This window comes from Maniola hyperantus, chromosome 7 (assembly GCF_902806685.2).
Source record: "Maniola hyperantus chromosome 7, iAphHyp1.2, whole genome shotgun sequence".
Lineage (NCBI taxonomy): Eukaryota > Metazoa > Arthropoda > Insecta > Lepidoptera > Nymphalidae > Maniola > Maniola hyperantus.
This window is the reverse complement of record NC_048542.1, coordinates 5,357,218-5,383,871: the sequence shown is the minus strand read 5'-3', so window position 1 is coordinate 5,383,871 and position 26,654 is coordinate 5,357,218. Positions and strand designations below refer to the sequence as shown.

At 38.3% G+C, this 26,654-nt stretch overlaps 1 protein-coding gene across 1 annotated transcript in view; it reads left to right on the top strand.

Annotated features, from left to right (window-relative positions):
- TfAP-2 (transcription factor AP-2) overlaps positions 1–25,952 on the top strand; it is an 88,645-nt gene extending 62,693 nt beyond the window's left edge. Inside the window, exons 3-11 of the mRNA XM_034970475.2 lie at positions 2,311–2,454; positions 3,093–3,245; positions 4,834–4,950; positions 5,676–5,730; positions 8,105–8,294; positions 16,171–16,289; positions 17,454–17,596; positions 18,264–18,431; positions 20,331–25,952. Coding sequence (XP_034826366.2) covers positions 2,311–2,454; positions 3,093–3,245; positions 4,834–4,950; positions 5,676–5,730; positions 8,105–8,294; positions 16,171–16,289; positions 17,454–17,596; positions 18,264–18,431; positions 20,331–20,438 — 1,197 coding nt within the window. The 3' untranslated portion in view covers positions 20,439–25,952. The remainder of the gene's footprint in view (positions 1–2,310; positions 2,455–3,092; positions 3,246–4,833; positions 4,951–5,675; positions 5,731–8,104; positions 8,295–16,170; positions 16,290–17,453; positions 17,597–18,263; positions 18,432–20,330) is intronic.
- Positions 25,953–26,654: the final 702 nt, after the last annotated feature.

The window sequence follows — 26,654 nt, the reverse complement described above, 5'->3', positions numbered from 1 at the left end:
ATCTCGACCTGTCGCGTACTATACCTATTATTCACATCGATCGATAATTAAAATAACGGTTCATAAAGGCAAAGTCAAATAGTAGAAAAGGTATTTTTGAACAGTAGATAAAATGTGGAAAATAAAATAATATAGGTATGTACTCTAACTTCATCAGGTATCTTACTTTTACCAGTAGTTGGCTAATGTGAAAGATATTACACCTAAACAACGCAATTCAATTAAATTAAAAGAAATGCACTTGTGATAAAAACCTGAGACGTATAATCCAAACATCGCGTGCGCAAGTAATTACATTATTTCATGTAGTTATAATGTAATTCAGTAATAATTGATATTAGTTTTGAGCTTATAATATTGTCATTAATCAAACATAAGTTACATTTTATAATGACTTATATCTACCAAGCCGATTCCAAGCTCTATCTACTACAGATAAAAACAATAATATTATAGAAGATATTATGGAACTTTGGAACGAAAGTAGGTAGGTACTTAAAAGTCATATTTTTCTTTTTGTATAAAATTTTACCTATAAGTTTACTGACGATAGCTTAAACTCTTAATTAGTTAGCTAGTAATACTAGCTTACAGATTAAACGTGTAAGATAATATTCCTTTATAAACTTTAAGGAGCGCGACTTATCAAATAATTTAAGATTAACATTATAATATAATGTTAAATACTTATATTTATTTAACAAATCTTACAATTTAAACATTGTAGGAAACCTTATCTTAACTAACTCAAACGGAACGGAACCTACCTACTTACTCTAAATTAACATTAATGAAACTATGACTTAAAAACTTCTTTCACTGCGAACAAAATATAGAAACTATAGATAGGCACTATGTAATGCACTACTTACCTACCTATATAGCTACACAAAAATCTAAGATATTACATAGTACGTAACTATGTAGTATGTATCGCTATAATCCTAAAATCCTAATCCTAATCCTAATAAATAATATTATAATATTATAAATTTGAAAGTGTAGATGTTTGGATGTTTGTTACTCAATCACGCAAAAACGGCCGAACGGATTTGGATGAAATTTGGAATGGAGATAGATTATACCCTGGAATAACACATAGGCTACTTTTTATCCCGGAAAATCAAAGAGTTCCCGCGGGATTTTGAAAAATGTAAATCCACGCGGACGAAGTCGCGGGCATCAGCTTAGTATAGGATGTATACAGAATAATCATAGTTCTAATTAACCCGTTGAAAGACCTCGGCGCGTCCCTATTACCCATTAGGTAATTTGACGCTCAATTTGTGAAGTACAATAGCCAAATGATCAAAAACAGTCTCAGCACAGAAATAATGTTGTTGATTGGATTAATAATTAGTTAATAACATCAATCACGTGCAGCTAATTGGCACTCGTAGGCGTTAGGCCGATCTAATTACTCTTGCTTGATTTTATTTTTCTACTAGCTAATGCCCGCGACTTCGTACGCGTGGAATTAGGTTTTTAAAAATCCCGTAGGAAATTTTTGATTTTCCAGGATAAAAAGTAGCCTATGTCACTCTCCAGATCTTTACCTATACCCATGCAAATCACGCCAATCCGTTGCATCGTTGCGAAGTGATTGAAGGACAAACCAACAAACCAATGAACCAACAAACAAACACACTATCGCATTTATAATAAGGGTACTGATTACTAGATGATTCCCGCGACTTTATTATTTCCGCGTGGTATTAGGTTTGTAAAAATCCCTTGAGAAATCTTTTATTTCCTGGGATAAAAAGTAGCATGTGTCCTTCCCGGGATGCAAGCTATCTCTGTATCAAATATCGCCAAAATCGGTTGAACGGATCAGACTGACAGACAGACACACTTTTGCATTTCTAATACATATTGAGTAGTATGGACTAGATATATTCATAACATAACATAACATAACATATATCTTTATTTGCAAAAAAGGTTTGACACATAAGACTTTGACCACTGGCTCCCAAAGAAGTATAAACTGTGTCATGGGAGCCAGTGCCTTCCCTTTCGTCTGCGTTGATTTAGGTTTTGTCACCCGCGCTATCCCACACCGTGTTTCCTCCGGCTGTACGGGTGTGCGCCACGTCCCCACCCCGATCTCTATGTCGACCTGTCGCAAAATGTAACTACACCGTTTTGTTCGCCAGCTCCTCATCTTTTCTAGAAGACAAAAAGACGTTTATTTTTTCAACTGTGCCACGTAGGTACATCATCACATCTTATAAATAAGAGTTGGTTACAACACAGATGATATTTAACGATATCGTGTTATTCTAAGGATATCGTTTTGTACCCCAGGAGCGGCTCGGCGGCGGCGGGCTGGGGCTGAGCGGCGGCGGGTTCCGCGGCGCGCAACCCTCGCTCGCCGACTTCCAGCCGCCCTACTTCCCGCCGCCCTTCGCGCCCTCCGCGCACCCTGCCAGCCCGCACCACCAACAACAGGTACCTACGACTTAAAGTGTTTTTCTTGTGTTGGATGGAAAGGTCGATTTTTCGACATCGTTGCATATAAAAATATAGCGACAAAACATGCAAGTTATCTCGTAGAGGTAACAAACTGCCCTAGGCGCGATTTAGGTACCTATATAGCTATTTACGAAGTCAATAGCGCAGATGACAGTTTTAAGAAACTATAGTTTTGTGTTTCTTGTCAACTTTTCTGAGCAGAATTTACTTTCCGAACAGGCGGTAGAGTTTAGACCATCACAAGTTGACCTACATAAGCCAACTTGTGCTGAAGTATTTAATAAAATAATTTTAACCTACTTGAAATTTAGGCAAACCTACTTGAATTTACTTTGCAGTGGGATTCCTAGATCTTGTAACCATGATCCACGCCTCCCACCCTATCCATAACTAGGATTATTTTAGAAAAGTTACGTTCCTAAGTTAACCGAATCAGAAATCTAGCTCCAAACTCCAAATTGCAAGTCTAGCATTCGAACTATTTCGTAACAAAGGTCGTCATGTTATTGTACCCTGCAAACAATCCTTATTTTACATCAGTGCTGAAACTAAGGAAACTTTTAAAGCAAATCCGCGGTATATAATGAATATTCACGTAAAGCCTCTCTCCCCAGAGCCATGGTATGGAATACAGCGGAGGCAGCGGTGGACCAGAGTACGCGCAGCATTACGCGCCTCAACAGTTACTACCTCGTCACCACGGACACCACGAGCCGCACTCGCACTTGCGACACCATCGCGACCACCACGACATACACTCACATCATGTAAGCTCTACCATAGCTGCCATAGAACAGCCTATAGTACAGCGGAAGCAGAGGCGGACTTGAGTACGCGCAGCACTACGCGCCTCAGCAGTTGCTATCTCGCTACCACGGACATCTAGCCACACTCACACTTGCTAGGTACACCACTGCAAACGTATAGCTCACGTCCCAAACCATGTAAGCTCACCATAGCTGCCATCACTAATATTAATAGTTATCGAGTGGCACTAACCGAATAAGTAGGTGGCATTTGGCAAGCTGTGGAAATTCATAATTTTGAGATACTTACTTACAATCCATACTTTCATATTTAATAATATAAAATGCAAAAGTGTGTTTGTTTGTCTATTCCTGTGCATGGGGCCATCCGCTTGGCCGATTTGGACAAGGGAAATAGGCAGCTAAACATCATGGACATGGACATAATAATATTAGTATCGAAATATGGATTACAGTAAAACACATGCCCCAGGATTATGTTATCGATTATTACTGCACCGTTCTTGAACAAGTATTCGCCCTGCCGCGTGCTTTCGCCGAAGTCTTAACATATTTCGACAACCCTCTATCCCTAAATAATTATGTTATTAAAATACCTATCCCTTCAATCCTTCTTCAAAACATTTAGAGCAATATTAACATTACAACTACGAATATTTACGAAGATTTTGGGTTAACGCCTTTTAAAAGTCTTTTATCGTACCTTTAATACTCGCCTTTTAGGCTGACTACCATCCAACCACGACTTTGTTCGCCTTACAACACGTTTCACGTGTAAAATACCCCACATAACTACTTGTGCTTAAAGCTCTAGTGTCTCATATCTTTATTTATTAACCTACTGATATAAGTATAACTTATATCAAAATTGTTTCCAAAAAGTTGACAATAAGTAATATTATTTCTTTTCACTACGCTACTACTTATAGAGCATCGATAAGCGAAAAGATCACTTTAGAAGATTAGTTCTTTAATGCTCGGATAAAAGACCGAAGCGGACCGTGCACTGGGAAACTGCGGAAAATCTCATGACCTGTTGTTACTAACCATAAAGATTTGAAATATTATTTTCTGATTCAACTTCGTTTTAGAAAAATTACACAAAATTCAAGTTTCTATGTCTATCTAAAACGAATTCTATGTCTATGACAAATAGTGTTTATTTGCTATGGTAGTTAGTAACGCAAAATCTGTACTGACTTCAGGACCAAAATTAGCCGATTTTTGCATAGGTGTCACGAGGACAGTGGCGAAAGTATATAGATAAATTTAATTATACCTACTATCTTTTAATTAACTGTCAAAGATTAAAATAAATAAAATAAATAAATAAATAAAATCATTTTATTTCAGGTCAGGGACCCGTATTAAAGAAAATATTATATTTACCCACACTCGAGGACCCTGAAATATAAATATCAGGGGGTTTGCAGAGAAAAAAAAGTATTTAACTTTTTAGTTTCTAGATTGTGTACAAGAAAATTGTATAGTGTCTTACGTGCATCGCACATGTCTCAAAAAAGGATATTGCCAGCCGCCAGGTTTTATGTGAATCATCCCTCTTAACTCTAATTTATTTTGCATACAGTTATCACATGGAGGGTTCAGCTACGGGGCGGGCGGCGACAGGCGGGCGGACTATGGCGCGCGGGAGCAACACGAGCTTGCTCTACACCACGCGCTGCACTCCGCAGACGACACACAGGTCAGGACGACGGTGCGCGGGTAGTGGCATAAAAGCACTGCTTAGCCAAGTTAAAATAGCGTCGAGCTCACTTTACATCATGACAGTCTGACATCATCAGTAAATAGGTAGCGTAATGCATAAATAGCTTCGAATCCTGTAGCACGCCACTGCGCGCGGGAGCAACACGAACACAATAGTATTCTTTCAAACACAGTACGCGGCCTAAAGTAATATACATAGGCCTTTAGAATGCCATTTCGGCTTTGTAGAGCGTTGTCTCTATCACTCATACCTATGTGACATTTTGTCGGTCTCAAAGACAGAGACAGTTCTCTACAAATCTGCTATCTCCTTCTATAGTTCGATGTACATTACTTTCGGCCGCGTACTGTACATAATTTAACCGCTTACTTTTTCAACTTTAGTGATAATACTTTATCAATAAATAATAATATGAAAGTGCACCAATTCGAGTGCATAATTTTATTATTAAAAGAAGACATTTCTTACAGTTCATCAGGTACATTATATAAAGACGTATCTCTGACTTAATACAGCAGCCATCAAGTTTTTCATCGATATCAAATATCGACAAATATGTCCGCCGGCGAATCGGAATTTCATAATAAGCTTAATAAATTAAAACCCTCCTCGGGACGCGATCCGCGACGTCGGAGATTTTTTTGCGCTTTCTTTTTAGAATAATGAAAAATAACCCGATTCAATTTGTTTTTTTTTTACAGAATGCAGGCATGGATGATACGACGGGGTTTATGACAGATCTTCCATTATTAAAAAGTTAGTATTTATTTGTACCTACTAATTTAATTTTAAGGCTGGTCATTAAATCATTAAGAGGCTGTAAAAAGCTTGTGCGACAGCGCATACATGACATATTTTGAGCTTTTATGTGGTATAAAAGGAGTATGGCGGACTCATTTGCGGGAATATATATTTAAATAGGTACAACAATCAAACGCAATCGTCAAAACGCGATGCAGCATCGATGCAGTCGCAAAATCGCAATCGCCGATACTAAAAGTATTGTGTGTGCCAGGGTACTTGCAAATCGATCGGCTGATATGTATAAAACATTTATCTAGACAATTAAAAAACATAAGCGGTAAAACCTTTTATCTTAAATTACAATTGTAAAATGTCTACCGCTCGCATACCTACCGTCCGTATGAACACTTTAGATGGTCCAAAGACAATCACAAATCAAAACACGTTATTAACTTATCATTTTCTCAACGATGACCTGACAGATAAGCAATAATTAGGCCCCGTTCAGCTATCGGATAGGTGTATCGATTTTTCTAAAAAAACTTCTCATCTCATTCGAACGAATAAATCGATTCAGAGAAATAAAAGTATCGATCAATCATCCGATATTTAAATAGCGTAGGTCGGATACGGAAATGAGATGGGACTTGTTTAGATAGGAGCTCATTTTTTGTCGATTAATTGAAGTGCAACACTTTTGAACAACGTTTGTTGTTGTTTTTTTATTTTTCACTTTTCGAATCACTCACAAAGCTCTTTCTAATTGATATTTATCCGTTACAATATTATTTTATTTCTTTGGATTATATTGTATATCTACCTACCTTTCCTATCGTATGTCTATAGGTAGGTAGGTATTGTACCTATCTACAATAAATAGTATAAGTAATATGCAGTATAAACGACCGGTTTTTAAAGAGTTTTATATAAATCAAAAGAACACTGGGTAGGTAGGGTACTATTTTCATAAATCTAGCTAGAACTTACTGTCAACACCACGTCGACACAAAAAGTTCTAGTAATGAATGTAGAATGAGTTCTTAATTCAATTTTTTTATTTGATTTCTCAAAAACAATCTAGAATCGTACCTATTTTGTACAAATACGTTTTTATAAACAGTATAACGGTACTGGGTGCTAACAATGTTATAAAAAAGTTGGCCGTGCTAATATTCCTTTTTCAAATTTTCAAAAGACGCGGCGTTAACTAGCCAGCATGGTGCACGGCTAATGACACAGTAATGTTTATTGTATTAGGTCGGCCATAGAAAAATATTGTAATACCAATGAGTTCACGCTGCGCGTATGTTTGGGGCGTGTCTGGAGTGTAGTCAAGAACTATTGTTAACATTTTAACAGAGAGAATTATAAAACACCCGTATTTTTTGGCGTCATTCAGCGGCTGTTGCACTTTGGTAAGCGCACATTTTAAAATCTAGAGATACCTACTTATTACAATAACTAAGCTATATATTTTTTCTTGTTATAGCAGTTATGGCAGTATGTAATAAAACTATCCTGAAACTATCCTGAAACAACTGATTTCTGTTAGAAGCATGCAACATGCTCGATATATTTATACATAGGTAGGTACAATATGCTCTGAGATGAATATCGTGATCCATCCATTTACTAGCTACATATAATCGATCAATCGCAAGTCAAATATCATGTAAAATATTTTCTAACATGCCCCTACAGAGAACAGCCGGTTTATATGAGAGCAAAAAAATGAGCTTCTGTGGACAAAAATTCGACATCCTACATATCTTCTACATAAATATAGTTTGCCGCCGTATGTCCCTCTGTGCGCTTAGTTAGATCTTTTAAATTTCGCAACGGATTGTAATGCAGTTTTCATTAATAGATACCTAGAGTGATTCATGAGGAAGGTTTACGTATACTTTGATATTGTTTTGTACAAACTTCGTTAAAATATGACGATAATTGTTCAAGGTGTCGGAAGAAATCAAGCCGACTGAGAAATCATCTTATGTCTTAAAAATGCTGTCTTATTCTTTTAAAATAAGTATAACAAAATAACCACACTGACACCACATTAGTGTCTACATTGCACCCGTGCGAAGTCGGGACGGATCTAATATTACACCCGGGCTCTGGCCTCTAGGGCGGCAAGTCGATCTAGGTATACTTTAATATTATAAAGAGGTAAAGTTTTTAAGTTTGTTTGTAGGGGCTAATCTTTGGAACTACTTAACCGATTTTGAAAATTCTTTCACCAGTAGAAAGCTACATTATACCGGAGTGACTTAGGCTATATTTATTAGAGTTCCCTATGAAATTTGTAATTGGTAAGCTACCCGTGCGAAGCCGGGGCGGGTTGCTAGTAATATTATGTTTTAACCCTACAAATATTCTTCAACAGCAATGAAAGGTCGAGACGGGTTAGGCGGCGCGGGGACGTGTGCACCAAACGACGTGTTCTGCTCCGTACCGGGAAGACTGTCCCTTCTGTCTTCCACCAGCAAGTACAAAGTCACGGTGGCAGAAGTGCAGAGGCGGTTATCGCCGCCGGAGTGTCTGAACGCGTCATTATTAGGAGGCGTGCTAAGAAGGTAAGTTTATACCTAGTAGGTACCTATTGACTAAAAAGCTGTGTGAAAACTCAGGGCTGGGAACGTTACGTACATATTCTAATCAGTACCGGGAAGACTGTCCCTCATGTCTTCCACCAGCAATCAGCAAGTACAAACGGTGGCAGAAGTACAGAGGCGGTTATCGCCACCGGAGTGTCTGAACGCGTCATTATCAAGGCGTGGCGTCATTATCAAGGAGGCGTGCTCAAAAAATAGCTCCGAATAAGCAAGCTTTTCTACTGTTTTTTTCAAATATTTCAGCGAAGCTTTTTTGCGAACTTTATTGGAAGATTCTCTTTAGATAATATGTAGGTCTCTGAATCTCACGATTCTTCACCTACTATATTAGGTATATGCTTTAAAGATGACAGTCAGTTATTTTGGTGTGTCGATACATAGTATTTATAAAATATCTTCATCTGTTCAAAAATAAATAAGCAAAATGCCAATTTGGAAGACTATAGGTACCTACGATAGGCAAAAAAAAATTTCAACAATAATTTAATTGTTATAGTAACTACTATTGTTGTAACTATTGTAACTATACTATTGGGCTCTATCTAATAAGAAAGCAACACAAGACGGGAAAACTATGAAGGACTATTTTTATGTAACTATATAAAAAAGTTAAAATAATAATAATTCATTTCTTAATTTTTACTAAGTATATTTTCAGGCTGTGTTAGATGTAAGTAGGGTTATAATCTAACGTTAGAAATAATGTTATAGATTCTGTGGACCGTTTAAATAGGAAACCGCAGTAGATAATATAAGGTTTCTTAAGTAGGTAGGTAAGTAGGTATCTAATATCTAAGTATAGAATCTATTCTGTGGTTACGTTGCACTTTATCGTAACTGGTTTAAAAACGATACAATATGTTCTAAGCAAACCAATTTTTATAATTACGCGTTAGAAAACGGCAGCTTTTATACGTTCATTCATCTCGCCGATCATTTAGAAATTATCCGCCTAAGTACTCCCGTTTTACGATGTTAGGGCTGATGAGCACATTTTTTACACCTAGAAATACACCACTAAATTCAAAATTGCTGTAAAAATCTACTTAGTCACAATCCAATACTCAACATGTTATGCATAAAAAAATTAACTTGAGTGCCCCAAAATATCAATAGAATATAGTTATTATACTACCTACTCTATTTGTATGTTTAATAATACTTATAATTTGATATAAGTTTTGTTGTTTATTTGTAAGATTAGTAATTATTAATGTACATAATACCTAAATGTAAATTATTGCAAAGGTTATAAGATTAGTAAAAATTGTTTTAGGTAATGTTGTTAATAACGAATGTAATAAGAATTTAAAAACAAAATGTAAAATGAAGAGAGAAAATAAAAGACTTTATTTATTAATAAGTACTATTAATACTGTTTACATAGATTTGAGGACAGTTTAAAATTTGAACAAATACTTAGGTATCAAAAAATTAACAAATTCGGAATTGGCTATTTCCGGCCGCAAGGCACTCGGACCGTGAGAGCCAGAAAAGTACACTTAAATACTTATTTGCAAGTTCCACAAATGTTGTGTTTATATCTAAGTTTTTTTTTACTGTGACAGCCCTATGGCTAGTGTATTTATTACATTTTTTGCGCCCAGCTCTATACGGCATGTGGTAAACAGAATAGAGCCAGTCCACTTACTACTAGTTTGAGTTTTATACATTCTGACCGTTTTTAATCTGTGGTTATTTTGCATTTTATGTGTGCGGTAAGGTGTCGGGTGATAAAAAGTCAAATTTCCTATAAGTACACGTTCATTGAACGTAATTTGATATGCCGTTACAAACGTAATTATATGTAGGTACAGACCTAATTATATATATGCGAAGGTAGTTACAAAACCACTGCTAAAATCAGGTTTTAAGTGAACAAAATACATATATTGAAAAAATTTAATTATGCCTAACGTTAATCGTATATCACATTAGGTACGCTCTGCAAATAACGTATTTTTCAGTCCTGCAAATGAGAACATACCTAATACCTACTCGTCAAAAAGTACTTATTAACTAATTGATAAATTTTCACACGTTACTTAAGTACATAATATTGTCATGCCGTTGAAAAAGATATAAGTACGTACTTAGCTACTCAAAACGAAACACGGGAGGACACGAGCCGCGCTTGGGCGCGCCTGGAAGTTTGAAATGTTAGCAGAGGCAAGTAAGACACCGCCGCGCCTTGACTCTGCCAGTACCCTATGCCTTACGCCTCAGTCTGTCTTTTCATAAAACAAAAAAAATTAAAACCTATCTGTCAATTTTATCTATTTATCTATCCATTGTCTCTCTGGCTACTTGCTAGCATAACCAAATGCCTTTATTCTGTGGTTTAACTTCATCGTAGGTGTGAATTGCTAGAAAAAACCTATTACACACCATTACATATCGATAATTACCTACTTTTTATACACTTTTTTCTTTCAACGGTTGCTAATTTATTTTAGCAGTCGCCTTGTCCACGTCTCAAAAATCCAATTATTCCACAAAAGAAGTTGTAATGAGTATCGTATGGTCATTTAGATACGGCGTTTTGAGTTAGGATTACTATCTACTAGACTTGGTAATTGGTATAAGTAGATTTAAAATCGATGTTTAATACCTAGTTATCTCCTATAGGGTAAATCGTCAGTCATTATGTTTAGTGGGTCCAAGCCAAGTTCTAATAAGAAAAAATCTAATAAGAACGGCGACGCGCTGACAGTGTTTAATTTTCTACCATCTTCAATTATTTATCTATATATAAAAGGAAAAGCTGACTGACTGACTGACAGATCTATCAACCCACAGCTCAAACTACTGAACGGATCGGGGTGAAATTTGGCATGCACATTGCACATAGCTATTATGACATAAACATACGCTAAGAAAGGATTTTGAAAATCCCTAAAAGGGGATTGAAATTTGTGCCCACGCGGACGAAGTCGCAAGCATAAGCTAGTTAGGAGATATTATGTATTTTGAAAGTTTTAAACCAGACAGGTATTTCTTTGTTTTACCATACAATACAAGCTGATTGTGGTATTCTAAATTCTAATAATTGTAATAGAGCTTTCATACGAAGTAATGAAGCACGTAGTATTGATGGATGTAGCAATTATTGCTTCAAAACTAGGATGCATCGGTTTTAAATCAATAGTACCTATTGGGCGAGGGTAATTGAACATGAAACTCGTGTATCTATAGTACGCAACAGGTCGAGATGGCAATCGGAGTATGAGGCGTGGAGACGTCCCGCACACGCGCACGTCACCCACGCTATCCCGCACGGTGCGTTGGCGTCCCCACCCACCTCGATTGCTATCTCAACCTGTCGCGTACTATACTTTTCAGTACTTATATTTTTCAGTACCTATATTGAAGTATTTTAAAGTGTTTTAAAAGATCGTCTCCAACTTTGCCGATGTTGCATCAAAATTTGATCTTGCGCTATACTGCCAACGAATACGAGGCATGCGCATAGGCAGGCACACTTAAAGTAGGTAATAGGTAATCAGGATACCTATGCCCTGTTTATCAAACGTTACAAGTCTTGTATTACAAGCGTTTCTCTTGTAAATTTGTGCATTTTTACAAGAATGCGTTTATCAAAACTACACTTGTAAACTACAAGCTACGAGTAATATCACTTGTAATACAAGTGTTTTTCACAATTGTATTTGTGGTTTTGTTCATCAAAAATGCCTTTGTAGCTTGTAGCTTGTAACTTGTAACGAAAAAGTTGGAGAGCCTCTGTTGACTCTTAATTTATTTTACAAGTTGTATGCAAGTATGATATTGTATAAAAGAATAATTAAATTATCTAGTACCTAGTAGTAAATAGGTAAAATAACTATAAAATAATTCAAAGGTGTAATTTTATTAAACTTATCAATGTTGCTCTTCTTAAATTTGACCAAAACGTGTCTCATGTACATACGAGTATGCTGGCATAATCTTTTTCGGCAGATAAAAGTCCAAGCGACTGACATAGCAATAGTATCTCTTTCCACTCTGCTATTTTTTGGTCTTTAGAATTATCTAAATATAATTAGATAAATTATTATCAGTAAATGCGCCAAATAAAATATCTTTTTTGTCACGAATTACTTAATTGAAGAATAATTGTAACTTTCGCATCAGATTTTGCCATTTTTTGCGATGTAAGTAATTCGAATAGCGAAAATTTTTAAAGTCTATCTATTTTTCCAAATTTTAAGTCTAACCTTAATTCATGAAAAATAATGTATAGTATAGGTACTTCCTGTTGGTGTAGGTACCGAAATAGAATAAATAAAAGTAGGTAGCTAAATAAAATAAGAAGCAATAGGTTTTACAAATAGGTTATTTAACACAAAATTAAATAATTTGAAAAAAAGTTTTATTTTTAACAATAACTTGACTAGTTATGGTACCGTAATTTCTATTTTATCGACATTTATTACGGTTGAAAAATTATTTTGCAATTTAGCAAAAATAAAGTGTATAAATTAAAAATACAAGTTCTACAAGTCTTGTAAAATCTTACAAGTCTTGTGAAATTATTTGATAAACATAATTTACAAGAGTTTGTAAAAAAGTTCTTGTAACTTGTAACTTGTGAGCTTGTAGACTTGTAATGTTTGATAAACAGGGCACTAGTCAGCGGACATTTAACACAACAAAAGATTACATACTTATACCTAATTTTATTTGCCAACAGGAGCGGAATTTCCATGATCAGATTTTAATACACTCACCAAGTCCAAACAAATACAGCAGGTAGGTACGCGGCAGAAAATAATTTAGGTAGGTACATCGACATTTAGCAAGAGATAACGGTTTTGTAGAGCATTGTCTCTGTCGTTGACAGACAGAGACAAAGCTCTAAAAACCGAAATCTCATTCTAAATTTCGATGTACATTATTTTCTGGTGCTGTACGTAGGTATCATTTTGGCGTTTTAAGTAGATATCTTACATGCAACTTGAATGCACATTAACAAAACAAACGGTAACTTTCTCAACGTAATTACAAAAGAAATCAAAGACATACGAGTACGTGAGTACATGATTGATATCTTTAATCGGACAGTATTCGATACTCGATATCCGATTATTCGGTGCCCATTAGTTTCAATCTGTCGATTCATCCGATTTAGTTTTCCATTGATTCCAAATTCAAATCATTGTTTGGCTCGTTAGCTTTGGATGATTCGAGATTCTTTTGTCGATGGTTAAGCGGACGTGTGAAAATATGACTGAACAAAAGTGACCACAGATAAAGTTTCGTGGGATTTTTTCGCGAATGTTTATCGAGTCCCGTTATTTATGAAATAAAGCGTAAAGTCAGATAGTTTGTCCGTTTTATTTGAAAAGTTCTTTCAAATTGTAAAATTCCTTATTGCGAATTTGCGAGCACTATGCGAGCACTGCAGGTTTTACAAAAAAGTTTAATAAGTATTAAGTACAACAATAAAATTCTGATAGGTAAGTAGGTAGTTACTGAGCACGGATCTCCTCTAAGAATGAAAATGGTTTGGCCATAGTCTACCGCATTGGCAAAGTGCGAATTTGCAGATTTCATACTTGAGAAAATTATGGAGAACTCTCAGGCATGTAGGCCTCACGATGTTTTCCTTTACCAGCAAAGAAAGTGATAAGTACTCTAAAAAGTCGCGTGTTCGGGATCGAACCACGGACTCCCTCGACTAGGAGACTGACATTTAACCACTAGGTTATCACCGCTTCTGTCTGTGTGAACATTCAATATTTTAATTATTCAATTTTTATACTTACTTAATTTTAATCTTTTAGCAAAGCTGGATCAATCACTTTTAAGCCAGTTTAGTAACCAGTATAGCTGCAATTTATAAATCAACCCTCTATATACCTAAGGAAATTCCGCATACCGGAGGGGAGATCTATCCAAACCTCGGTTTACGAAATTGAGCTTATTACGAACAAAACCTCCGTTTTGGAGAGGGCTTAAATTTTTAAGGGTCTTTCTACTCTTCCTTGATTTTGTGCATTAATAAGAAATCTTACAAAATTAAGTATTCAAAATTAACAATTTTTTGACCAAGCCAGAATAATGCCAATTTATAACCAGCTAGGTCTCCAGTCTCCACAGACCACCCTTGCAAAGTATAGTCCAACTAGTACTTCTTACCTAGTACTACTTTTTATGCCTGAAACTCTCTTCTAAAAAAATATTAGGTGTACCTACCTACATTTAGGTAGGTAGGTACATTACTTTACCTTTGTATTTCACTTAACAAAAAACTTAGTATAAGTACCTAGGTACCTACTCACAGATTTTTGTCCTATACCAAACGCCTGCACGGGCTATGCAAAATCAATGAATATCTTATTCCAATTCCAATTTAAACTCTATTTCTAATGTAATAAAAGCGTGGGTGGCATAAATAATTGTATAAATGATCAAGTTTTTCAAACTTTCTATACGTCAATCATGAAACGATATTAATATCAGTGGGTAATCGATAACTTATCAGTGGCTCGATCTAGCGGTCGGTAGCAGGTCTGCGTAAACGCCTTGCTCTTCAGTACCTACTTCTTCTCTTGTTTGGAAGTGCCGACTTAAATATTCAAAATTTGTTGAGTAGATGTTGCAAAGGTTTAAAATTGAAACTACCTACCTTATTATGACTATGAAGATGTAGTTTCAATCTTAAATCCTCCTTATGTCATAGAATAGAATGGTTAGGTTGGCAGGGCTGATAAACTTTTTTTACAAACTATACTTAGTTAGTTGTTATTTGCGATCACAATTTACCTATATCTATACATTCGATAGGTTGTTTTAAGTTTAATATTCCCGCCAAATCTAATAGAGATTTTTAATTAATTATTAACACAAAAAAGTTTTATGATATTTTATTTATGACGCCATATAAGAAGAAAATAAAACGCCTTTTGATATTATGAAAACTAACAGTTGTTTGGCGTCTTCGACTTTATGTTCGTTAAGCTTCAAGAATTAAGGTTATGTGATTATGCCTAACTAATCACTTGTAAGAAAAAAACAAAATGGCCACGGTTCTTAACCCGTTTCACACCAAATCTAATTGACAGTTCTTTATATATTCGTTAGGCTAACAAATGCCTTTGTTTGGTTGTTATTCTTGAATTGAGCAGTCGAAGAATAATGAACGCCAATTAGTTAAGCTTTCATATATCTATATCTAATACTTAGGTACTTATAATAAAACTGTAACTGGACATTTCTGTAGGTACATGAAATATATTTTGAAAAACCTCAAAACATTTTTTTTTGAAATTTCTGTCTGTCTTTGTCTGTCTGTATGTCCGCGCGTAGCTGATACCTACTCCGGGTATAGGGTATAGGGTTTTGTGGTTTTATCCCGAAATAAGCTGGGGATTCTTCGGGAAACTGTAATTTTACTCGTAGACGGAGTAAAAAATCTAGACAAAGGAACGTTTGCTTTCTCATTCACACTAAAAAGAGAGCACAGATAAAGTTACTAATGTGATAAACAGAGACGCAGCTAACCTATTTTTTGTTCCTTATCGTGTAACCGATTTTTTTCAAGCAATACAACTTCAGTTGAAAAACAAACTTTGAGAATTCGTGGCATCATTGTATTTCTCATTAGTTATTTACTAGTTTTCACAAAAAAAACGTTTAATAAGTACAAATGCTGTTGATCGGTTAATATACAAATATTGACTACTAAACAATGGTAATTGTCGTGTTATTCATCGTCGTCGGGCTATCGCTAGACTAACAGCTAGCTTTTTTATTCAGTCTACGATTTTACTCCATAAATCCGTCATAGAGGTTTTTATTAAAAAGCTTTTAAAAGGTGCATTGATTTTTGTTTCAGAGCGAAAAGCAAAAATGGCGGTCGGCTGTTACGGGAAAAGTTAGAAAAAATCGGTCTCAACCTGCCAGCGGGGAGACGGAAAGCTGCCAACGTAACCTTACTTACCTCGTTAGTAGAAGGTAAGAGACAAAGGACCGACCATAAAGGACGATCATCTCCCTCCGTGGCACAGTGGCGAGCGCTGTTGTCTTATAGGCGAGAGGTCGCGCATTGTATTCGCGGCAGGGGCAACCCTACTTACTCCCTAGCCACAAAATGTATTTTTCGGTCGGAAAAAATAAACTTTCAAACATATCTACCTTTAACAGTAAGACAAACCTAGTACCTAATTGAAGTAGGTAGGTACATTACCTACCTACTTCAATTATCTAAATCGTCTTCGCGTCGAGATTGCGATCGGGGAGGGAACGCCCCCGCACATCTCCCGCGCTAACCCGGTGCGGCCGAGTGCGTGTAACGTGTGCGTGTCCGGCGCGTCCCGCCGCCTCATACCCCGATTGCCATCTTGACCTGTCGCGGACATTACCTACTATCTACACAATTTAAATTTTGAGATGCGGGGAACTCGATAACCCTTTAGCATCTTCTTCATCTTCATCATTCTGGGCTGGTTTCCGCACTTAAACGTTTCCGTCTGTTGTGCGTGCATCGCCCCTCCCCGCCGAAGTCTTCACTCCAGCCATCCAAGCTCGCTCCAGAAGCCAAATAGACCGCCCAGGTTGCCGAGGGCTTCTTGGAGTGAGGTCGGGGAACCTAAATGGCGTTCGCGTTGATCCGAACCCTTTAGCATATAAACCAAATCATGTGATAAGTAATTTCTACTTTAAAAAAAGCTGTAACGGCAATGATTACGAAGTTTTACACGTGGCTCGTTGGCTCACACTATTTCATGATGGTCCACCAGTCACCACCACTAGATCATACCGCTGAGCCACCAAAATCGCAGTCATTTTACTTTATTTTATTTCATGTTATATTGATCAGCGGAGTGATTCGATTACAATTCGTAACATTCAATGATAGCCACCGAGCTCATATTTTAACATTGATTGGTTCTACATTGCTGCTTCACTGAGTGATAGTAAAATATTTTTTCATAGAAAACCTTCAATGGATTAAAAATAAATGTAAAATGAGCTCGGTGACTATATTTCAGTGTTAGACACTGAGTTAGTGAATCAGTAAGCTGGTCGTTAGCTGCTCGTCTTCGCTTTCGTTCTCATACTTCATTCTCCAACATTTCTGTTAACCTCTTGACAAAGAATTTTCTTCAACCTCCACAGCGGAAGCAGTACACTTAGCGCGGGACTTCGGCTACGTGTGTGAAACGGAGTTCCCGGCACGGGCGCTGGCGGAGTACCTCGCGCGCCAGTACGCCGAGCACGACGCCAGGCGGCGCCGGGACCTGCTGCAGGCTACTAAACAGGTATAAGCTGGGTCATACACTTTGAAAGAAGGATCGGACGTATATATTAGAACTGCTCCTGAAACTAATAATAATAGACGCATACTAATAAGCTGAAGGTAGCAATATAATTTTCCCTTCGTCAGCTTGGTCCTTTGATTGCCATCCACAATTTCACAATCTACAAACCTTTAACAGGCTACCTAACTACCTATATGAATCTTTATTTTTAAGCATTTACTTTGTAGATACCTAAATTTGAACTGCCCAATAGCACAGTAGTCCGACGGCTATAGTATCATTGTAAATGACGAACCACGACGATCCTTCAACATAGGGTCCTAACTACGTAGGCCGGTTCGGGTCGCCCCTTTGTCACGCACTTACTTCACAATTGCTCTGTCGAACCTCTGCATATGATATTATCATATCCTTACCATTACCATTTGTGTATCAGCAAATAAATAATTTGTATTTGTATTTGTATTTGTATTACTCTGTACCAATAGCCTGTTTTACGCTCTCAGCAATTCGTCTTACTCTTGATGCTTATGAAAGCGGTGTAAATAACTCCCAGTGGTCTCATCCTCCGTCAAGTTTTTCAACGCTTGTATGTGCATAGAATAGTCCTGATAAGTGCCTCAAACACCACACCGGTTTCTTAGTTTGTGGTTATAACAATTGACAGGTGGTAAAGGAGGTTATGGACCTGTTGAATCAGGACCGGTCGCCGTTGTGCAACACGCGGCCGCCTCACCTGCTGGAGCCGGCCATCCAGCGACACCTCACCCACTTCTCCCTCATCTCGCACGGCTTCGGCGGGCCTGCCATCGTCGCTGCGCTCACCGCCATCCAGGTAACCACCCTCCCTCTACACTGTACCAGGACCGGTCGCCGTTGTGCAACACGCGGCCGCCTCACCTGCTGGAGCCGGCCATCCAGCGACACCTCACCCACTTCTCCCTCATCTCGCACGGCTTCGGCGGGCCTGCCATCGTCGCTGCGCTCACCGCCATCCAGGTAACCACCCTCCCTCTACACTGTACCAGGACCGGTCGCCGTTGTGCAACACGCGGCCGCCTCACCTGCTGGAGCCGGCCATCCAGCGACACCTCACCCACTTCTCCCTCATCTCGCACGGCTTCGGCGGGCCTGCCATCGTCGCTGCGCTCACCGCCATCCAGGTAACCACCCTCCCTCTACACTGTACCAGGACCGGTCGCCGTTGTGCAACACGCGGCCGCCTCACCTGCTGGAGCCGGCCATCCAGCGACACCTCACCCACTTCTCCCTCATCTCGCACGGCTTCGGCGGGCCTGCCATCGTCGCTGCGCTCACCGCCATCCAGGTAACCACCCTCCCTCTACACTGTACCAGGACCGGTCGCCGTTGTGCAACACGCGGCCGCCTCACCTGCTGGAGCCGGCCATCCAGCGACACCTCACCCACTTCTCCCTCATCTCGCACGGCTTCGGCGGGCCTGCCATCGTCGCTGCGCTCACCGCCATCCAGGTAACCACCCTCCCTCTACACTGTACCAGGACCGGTCGCCGTTGTGCAACACGCGGCCGCCTCACCTGCTGGAGCCGGCCATCCAGCGGACACCTCACCCACTTCTCCCTCATCTCGCACGGCTTCGGCGGGCCTGCCATCGTCGCTGCGCTCACCGCCATCCAGGTAACCACCCTCCCTCTACACTGTACCAGGACCGGTCGCCGTTGTGCAACACGCGGCCGCCTCACCTGCTGGAGCCGGCCATCCAGCGACACCTCACCCACTTCTCCCTCATCTCGCACGGCTTCGGCGGGCCTGCCATCGTCGCTGCGCTCACCGCCATCCAGGTAACCACCCTCCCTCTACACTGTACCAGGACCGGTCGCCGTTGTGCAACACGCGGCCGCCTCACCTGCTGGAGCCGGCCATCCAGCGACACCTCACCCACTTCTCCCTCATCTCGCACGGCTTCGGCGGGCCTGCCATCGTCGCTGCGCTCACCGCCATCCAGGTAACCACCCTCCCTCTACACTGTACCAGGACCGGTCGCCGTTGTGCAACACGCGGCCGCCTCACCTGCTGGAGCCGGCCATCCAGCGACACCTCACCCACTTCTCCCTCATCTCGCACGGCTTCGGCGGGCCTGCCATCGTCGCTGCGCTCACCGCCATCCAGGTAACCACCCTCCCTCTACACTGTACCAGGACCGGTCGCCGTTGTGCAACACGCGGCCGCCTCACCTGCTGGAGACGGCCATCAAGCGACACCTCACCCTCTTCTCCCTCATCGTGCACGGCTTAGGCTGGCCTGCAATCGTCGCGCCGCGCCGCGCTTACCGCTATTCAGGTAACACCCCTCCCTCTACCCTGAACTGAACCGGAGCCAGTCGCCGTTGTGCAACATGCGGCTACATGTACCCTGACTCTGCCTAGTCTACCCAGCCTCTACACTGCACTTAGCCTGCAATTACACTACCTCTACAATAAACACTCTCTTACCCTCCACCCCCTTTTCTCCAACCTCGTTGTAGCCTCAATACAGTAAGGTGGAGGCGCGCTCCACCTTAGCCTGCATCATCTCCAGCTTCATGTGATTGCAGTCAAGTGCAAGCCTATATAGTAAAAAAAATGTACTACAACATAAAATACAATTAATTTGATAACGAATATGGCGCGTTTATTCTTTGTGAAAATAAACTTACCTTCTAAAATAATTAAGAGAGTTGTGCTTCCTAGCTTTAAATGATACCTTTTTGTTACAGAATTTCCTCAACGAGTCATTAAAGCATTTAGACAAATTGTACCCACAAAGTGGGATGGTGTCGTCGTCGATGGACAAAACAAAAATGGACCCCGACATCAAGAAGTAACAAATGCACTACCTCGGCGTAGCCCGTCGCAGGACCGCGCGAACGCTATCAAAAATAATAAATTAAATATGTAGTAACTTGCATTTTTTATAATGGCACTATTTTCTAAGCTTTTTGTTCTCTCAAATTCATAGCTGTTTTCATTTAATTCTAGTCCAAAAAATTGGCTTTCAAAACGGACTTAAGTGTACCTACTCTATTCGCGGAAAGAATCTAGTGCTTATCGCTCTCTCTGTTACGTAATCTCATACAAATGATAGATACAAAAATCTCAGTGGGCGCTTATCATTTTGTGTCACCAACCTATCACATACGAGACTAAGTACCTATGTTTTATAATTGAATATCGAATGTTTTTTGAAAACATGTTTGTGATTGGTTAGTGACTCAAAATGGTTACCGCTCACTGAGATTTTTGTCTCTATTACTAAGTAAGTATGTAAAGAGTAGATCGCTATTCTAACTTCTTTTCGCGGATAATGGGGCCGATTCTCTTGTACACAATCTCTAAACTAAACCTAATTAACAGGTCTAAATCTAGTGCTATCCTTTTCCGCAAGCAACATTATGAAAGGGATAGCAATAGATTTATTAGACGTGCCATTTTAGTTTAGCTTAGAGATTGTGTACAACGGAATTAGCCACAATGTTTTATATTGTTTGACATTCACGCGGTATGAATTTTGCCGCCCTATTTTTTAAAAAAACTATTAACTGTAAAACCAGTTTTTGAGTTATCTACCCCAAAAAATGTGGGAATTTTCAAAAACTGATGTTTCTAAAAATAATGCGACGTACCTTCCTAAGACCAAAGTTTTTAGTGTGGTGCTGCGTGAGTACTTAGTATTCTTTTAGAAATGGGACGGCAGAATTAATAGAAAACTATTTTCTACTAGCTGCGGCCGACGACGCAATAGTATGGTCCTAGTTCTGACATAACGTTTTTTTGACTGTATTCAGGGTGTAACCAGAACGTTAGCAAAAACTTAGCGTTATTGTTATACTACCTAAACACAATCCAATACCCAATAACCATTTGCCTCAATTTGTAGTTTTAGTATTTTTCAAACTCACAATGTACAGTGTGCAAAACGGGTCAATGCCCCGCCTACGACTCGGCGTTGACGGCGAGTGTTCTAGTTATGCACATCTCTAACGTCAGTCAGATGTTTTATTTGCAATATATCGTGAACTTTTAGAAAATGTAGGATGTTTTATATATTTTTTTGCGTTATTTTTGTGGTATCATATCAGTAATCATCAGTACTAGCACCTGTTTTCGTTTTTGCTAGCGTTCTGGTTACACCCTATAAATGGTGAACTTATGAGTTTTAGAAACTGACAAAAAAGTGTACCTATTCTATATATTATAGATGATTTTATATAGACTTTATTGCAGGAAATCTTCATATAGTCCGTACAAAATGACTTCTGACGCGCCATTTTAACTCTATGGGTCAACTGTCATGTCAAAAGTAGTTCGCCTTTAAAATAGGGACTAAAATCGTACTTTTGACATGAGATTCGACTCATAAAGTTAAAATGGAACGTGAGAAGTAATTTTTTACGCATTACACCTACCTATCCATACTAATATTATAAATGCGAAAGTGTGTCTGTCTGTCTTTCTGTCTGTCTGTCTGTCTGTCTGTCTACTAGCTTTTCACGGCCCAACGGTTTAACCGATTTGGATGAAATTTGGTACAGAGGTAGCTTACATCCCGGGGAAGGACATAGGCTACCTTTTATCCCAGAAAATCAAAGAGTTCCCAAGGGATTTTTAAAAAACCTCAATCCACGCGTACGAAGTCGCGGGCATCAGCTAGTCATTTATAGATAGATTAAGTAGTAGGTACCTACGAGGTTTCGTTCAGCTCAGGCTATTAACTTGACAGTAAAATATAAATGACCTAAGTAATATTTAAATACCCTAGGTACGTACTTATAATGTATTGTTAATTTTACTGTTAAACACAGTCTCAAAACTGATAAACATAAAGTGCAATTATGAAATAGGTACTCAAGATTGTGAGAATTTTGTAAATATAGGACAAATAGGTGATTATTTATTAAGCAAATACTGCAGTGTGTGATCGTAGTACTTTTTATATTTAATGAAATATGAATGAAATCAATAGTTTCGATTGTGTTTCATTTCAACACAAGTTTATTTAAGTAGGTATTTACAATCTTCAAAAATTCATTTAAATAGTCTTTGGATTGGGCTCTCTCACCGAAAACGCAGATAAAACAGATCAAAGGGTAAACTTTCCTTATCTGAAAACCGTAGAACATCTTCTCAAGATTCTTATAAGGTTGGATACGGTAGAAACATACTTTGAACACGCGATGCTTGTTGAGTCAAATATAATCGTACCTAGCTCTACTATTTTCTGTGACGAGAACAACACGACGACGCGTGCTGCATCGAGTTGCAATCGAATTCAATTAACGCGACTAAAGGCACGGTCACATTACTGTATTGTGCACTGTGATGTATTGTACAGCACGCAGTAGAAAATATTGTAAATCGACCTTTAGAGAGAGATAGCGGTCTCTGTCGTTGAGACCGACAAAACGTCACCTGAGTATGAGTGACAGAGACAACGCTCTACAAAGCCAAAATCTCACTCTAAAGGTTGACGTAGAGTATTTTCCGCAAAGACTTGAGAGGCCCGACTCCGATCGCCTTTCGTCGCATCACGACACTCCACAGTAGTTATAATATTAAATAAATATAATGAAATAACTTTGAGAACTCATTCGCCATATTTGCTCGATGTGTCAACTGTCATATCAAAAATTGTGAAATAATTTTTTTTTACAAAAAAATAAAAACCGACTTCGATACACAAACACTAAAAATTGAAAAATAATTTAATTTATTACCGAATATAATATTATGTATACAAGAGTTAATATAGTTCCATAATAATACTTTTTGGTGCCGGTGCCAATTAGGTTTAGCTGCGCGAATCGTCTAGACTTCATATTTTTATGAGACTCCACAATGGCACCTCATTGGCACCGACCCCAAAAAATATTATTATGGAACTAGGTATATTAACTCTTGTATACATTTTTGTGTATCGAAGTCGGTTTTTATTTATTTTTTGTAAAAAAAATTTATTTCACAATTTTTAGTGGTTTGAATGGTATTAAAATATGCTATGCCTGGTTAACAATCTACTGTTTACTAAGCTATTACACTGATCGCGAGCAATGTACTCTTATCCGTTGAGGAGTTCCATTATCTATCTACGAAGATGTTCATCAGATCTTCACCAAATTTAAATGGGACCAACTTATACCCTTTCAAACAAAAAAAAAATTTCTCTCTCCCCTCGTCCCTCTCGCTCAAGCAGAGGTAGTTATTTTTTTGAAATGTTATTCCTTATATTTTACGTTCGCTTCGGCTATTGTAGTTTAGTATACTGCAGTCTGCAAACCAAGATTACACAATAACTTCAAAAAGAAAAATTGTATTCAATTTTCAAAACAATTCAATTATTCTTTAAAACATAGCCTCAACTCACGTTGTTTGTTATAGATCAAGATCTCACGTACAAAATACGTCATTTTATTTTAACAAACAAAATATTACACGGTGATAAGGACAAAAAATATTGTTGTCACGTTCTAATAAGAGCTTAAATGCATTTATAGCTATCTTGCAAGAGTCTTCTACAGGTAGGTATTTGTTCTGAGGTTCATGGACTGAAATCGTACTTTTGACACAAAGAGCAAATATAACGAGTGAGTTCTCAAAATGTATGCAAGATAATGCGTTTGTGCGTTTGTGCCATTCTGTGGTACCATTATGATGGTTTCTAAGAAACAACCAGTCTCATTTTTGTGCCAGGGCCCAGAATCCAGATGATTACAACCTACTCAATACAATTTTTCACCACTTCAATACTGAACACATATCAAATTTGTTGAAATATTTGTATATAGTTAATATAGAAATTAAAGACTAGCCTTTCCACATTCATTCTTAACTTAGTTTTAACATGGAAACCTCTTTAGTTCGTAATTTATAATTAGGAATAGTTTTGCTAGTGATTCATTGTGAAAGTGTGCCAATTAGTTTTAAATTTGATTGCATTTGTATGTGACCGAGACTAGTAACTTGAACAGATGTATTTTATACAAAAATATTAATTATTAATGAATCAGTAATCCTAAGGGGTCTATGAGACGATAATATACATTTTTAAAATAATTATTTCCGTTACTCATCAGTGATGAATGACTGATGTTAACAAAACATTAACACTAAAAAAAATCCAAATATTTTCCGTGCAAACACCAGTCATGGCATCATACGATAGCGGATAGATTATTCTTTAGTCTCAGCTGTGACTGTAATAAAACTGACAGCAAAAAATATCGTCTAAAAGAACCCTAAGGATCTCCGAATAACACTTTCTTCGGGACGTGCAGCATACAGTCAGGATCTGTATCTACTATCGCATCGCAATCGATCATTTCTATAAAAAAAACTCTCGATTCGATTGCCGTGCCGTGATTGCAATAAATTGCCGAGTTTTGAATGGCGATGACAGATCGCTAGTGTCAAAAAGATCTTAACAAACTGCAAAACCTTCTTTATGAACATATAATATGAGAAAGACTAACAAGTGTATGCTGCACATCCCAACCTCTGCAGAACTCGTCTTACAATTGAGTTTAACAATAATATTGTGTTAGGGTGTGTTGCGCTGTCTGGCACTACGATCAAAGTCAGAGGACGTCTCGAGCGAAGCGTACCGCAACAGATTAAAATATATACCTAGATTTTTATGTACCTAACTTATATGACACGGAAGTCCGATAGACTGTCGAAACACAACACAGCACAACACTATACTTATTGTGCTTGCACTTTCAAACCTGACTGAAGTGACTGGCCATTTGTTACGACATGGTTTATTGCAATAAAAACGTGACATTAACCTTAAATGCTGTTGCGCGATCGCTAGTGGTAGATGGAGATACACCAATACAGGACATGTCATGTCGCGGCAGTATAAATCATACCGTTAGCAAGCAGCTTTATGTTACTGTATAGCTGTATACTATGTAGCTGCGAGATTTTGCGACGATTATAGTGTGCTTAGGTACAGACAAGCTGCACTTTGTCGATGACAGGGGTGACTGCTGCAGCTGCAGTCGTCAACGAGGACACGCGACGACGACAGCAGTTACCCTGGCATCGATAAAATGCCGCTCGTTTATAAAAATGCTAGAATCGAGAGTAATGGCATCCCACTCTACGCCACGCCACGCGTGTCGAAACAAATTAAATCCAATACGCGCAATCTAAGTTTGTCGTTTCGAGTAGCTGTTGCATTTATGTTGATTTATATCGACGCCGCCATGACCGGATGTTCGCTTTCGCTTTCTCAGTTAGTTGTCAGCACTCGTTTGCTTCGGCCGGTCAAGTAAGATCGCGCACGTTGTACCTACCTACCCGATATTAGGTAGGCCGTCTATGTCTAGAAGAATTAAAAAAATTTTACAAAAAAAATAAAAACCGACTTCGTTACACAAACACTAAAAATTGAAAAATAATTTAATTTATTACCGATTATATTATGTATACAAGAGTTAATATAGTTCCATAATAATACTTTTTGGTGCCGGTGCCAATTAGCTTTAGCTGCGCGAATCGTCTAGACTTCATATTTTTATGGGACTCCACAATGGCACCTCATTGGCACCGACCCCAAAAAATATTGTTATGGAACTATATTAACTCTTGTATACATAATATAATCGGTAATAAATTAAATTATTTTTCAATTTTTAGTGTTTGTGTAACGAAGTCGGTTTTTATTTTTTTTGTAAAAATTTTTTATTTCACAATTTTTAGTGGCCCCATGGAATTATGCTATGACTGGTTAAAATCTACTGTTTACTAAGCTATTACACTGATCGCGAGCAATTTACTCTTATCCGTTGAGGAGTTCCAGTATCTATCTTCGAAGATGTTCATCAGATCTTCACCAAATTGAAATGGGACCAACTTTGAAGTATACCCTTTCAAACAAAAAAAGAATTTTCAAAATCGGTCCAGGCGTTTTCGAGTAATCGGGGAACATACATAAAAAATAAAAAAAAAAATAAAAAAAAAAAAAAAAAAGATTCCGACGAATTGAGAACCTCCTCCTTTTTTTGAAGTCGGTTAAAAACATCCGACACGACATCATC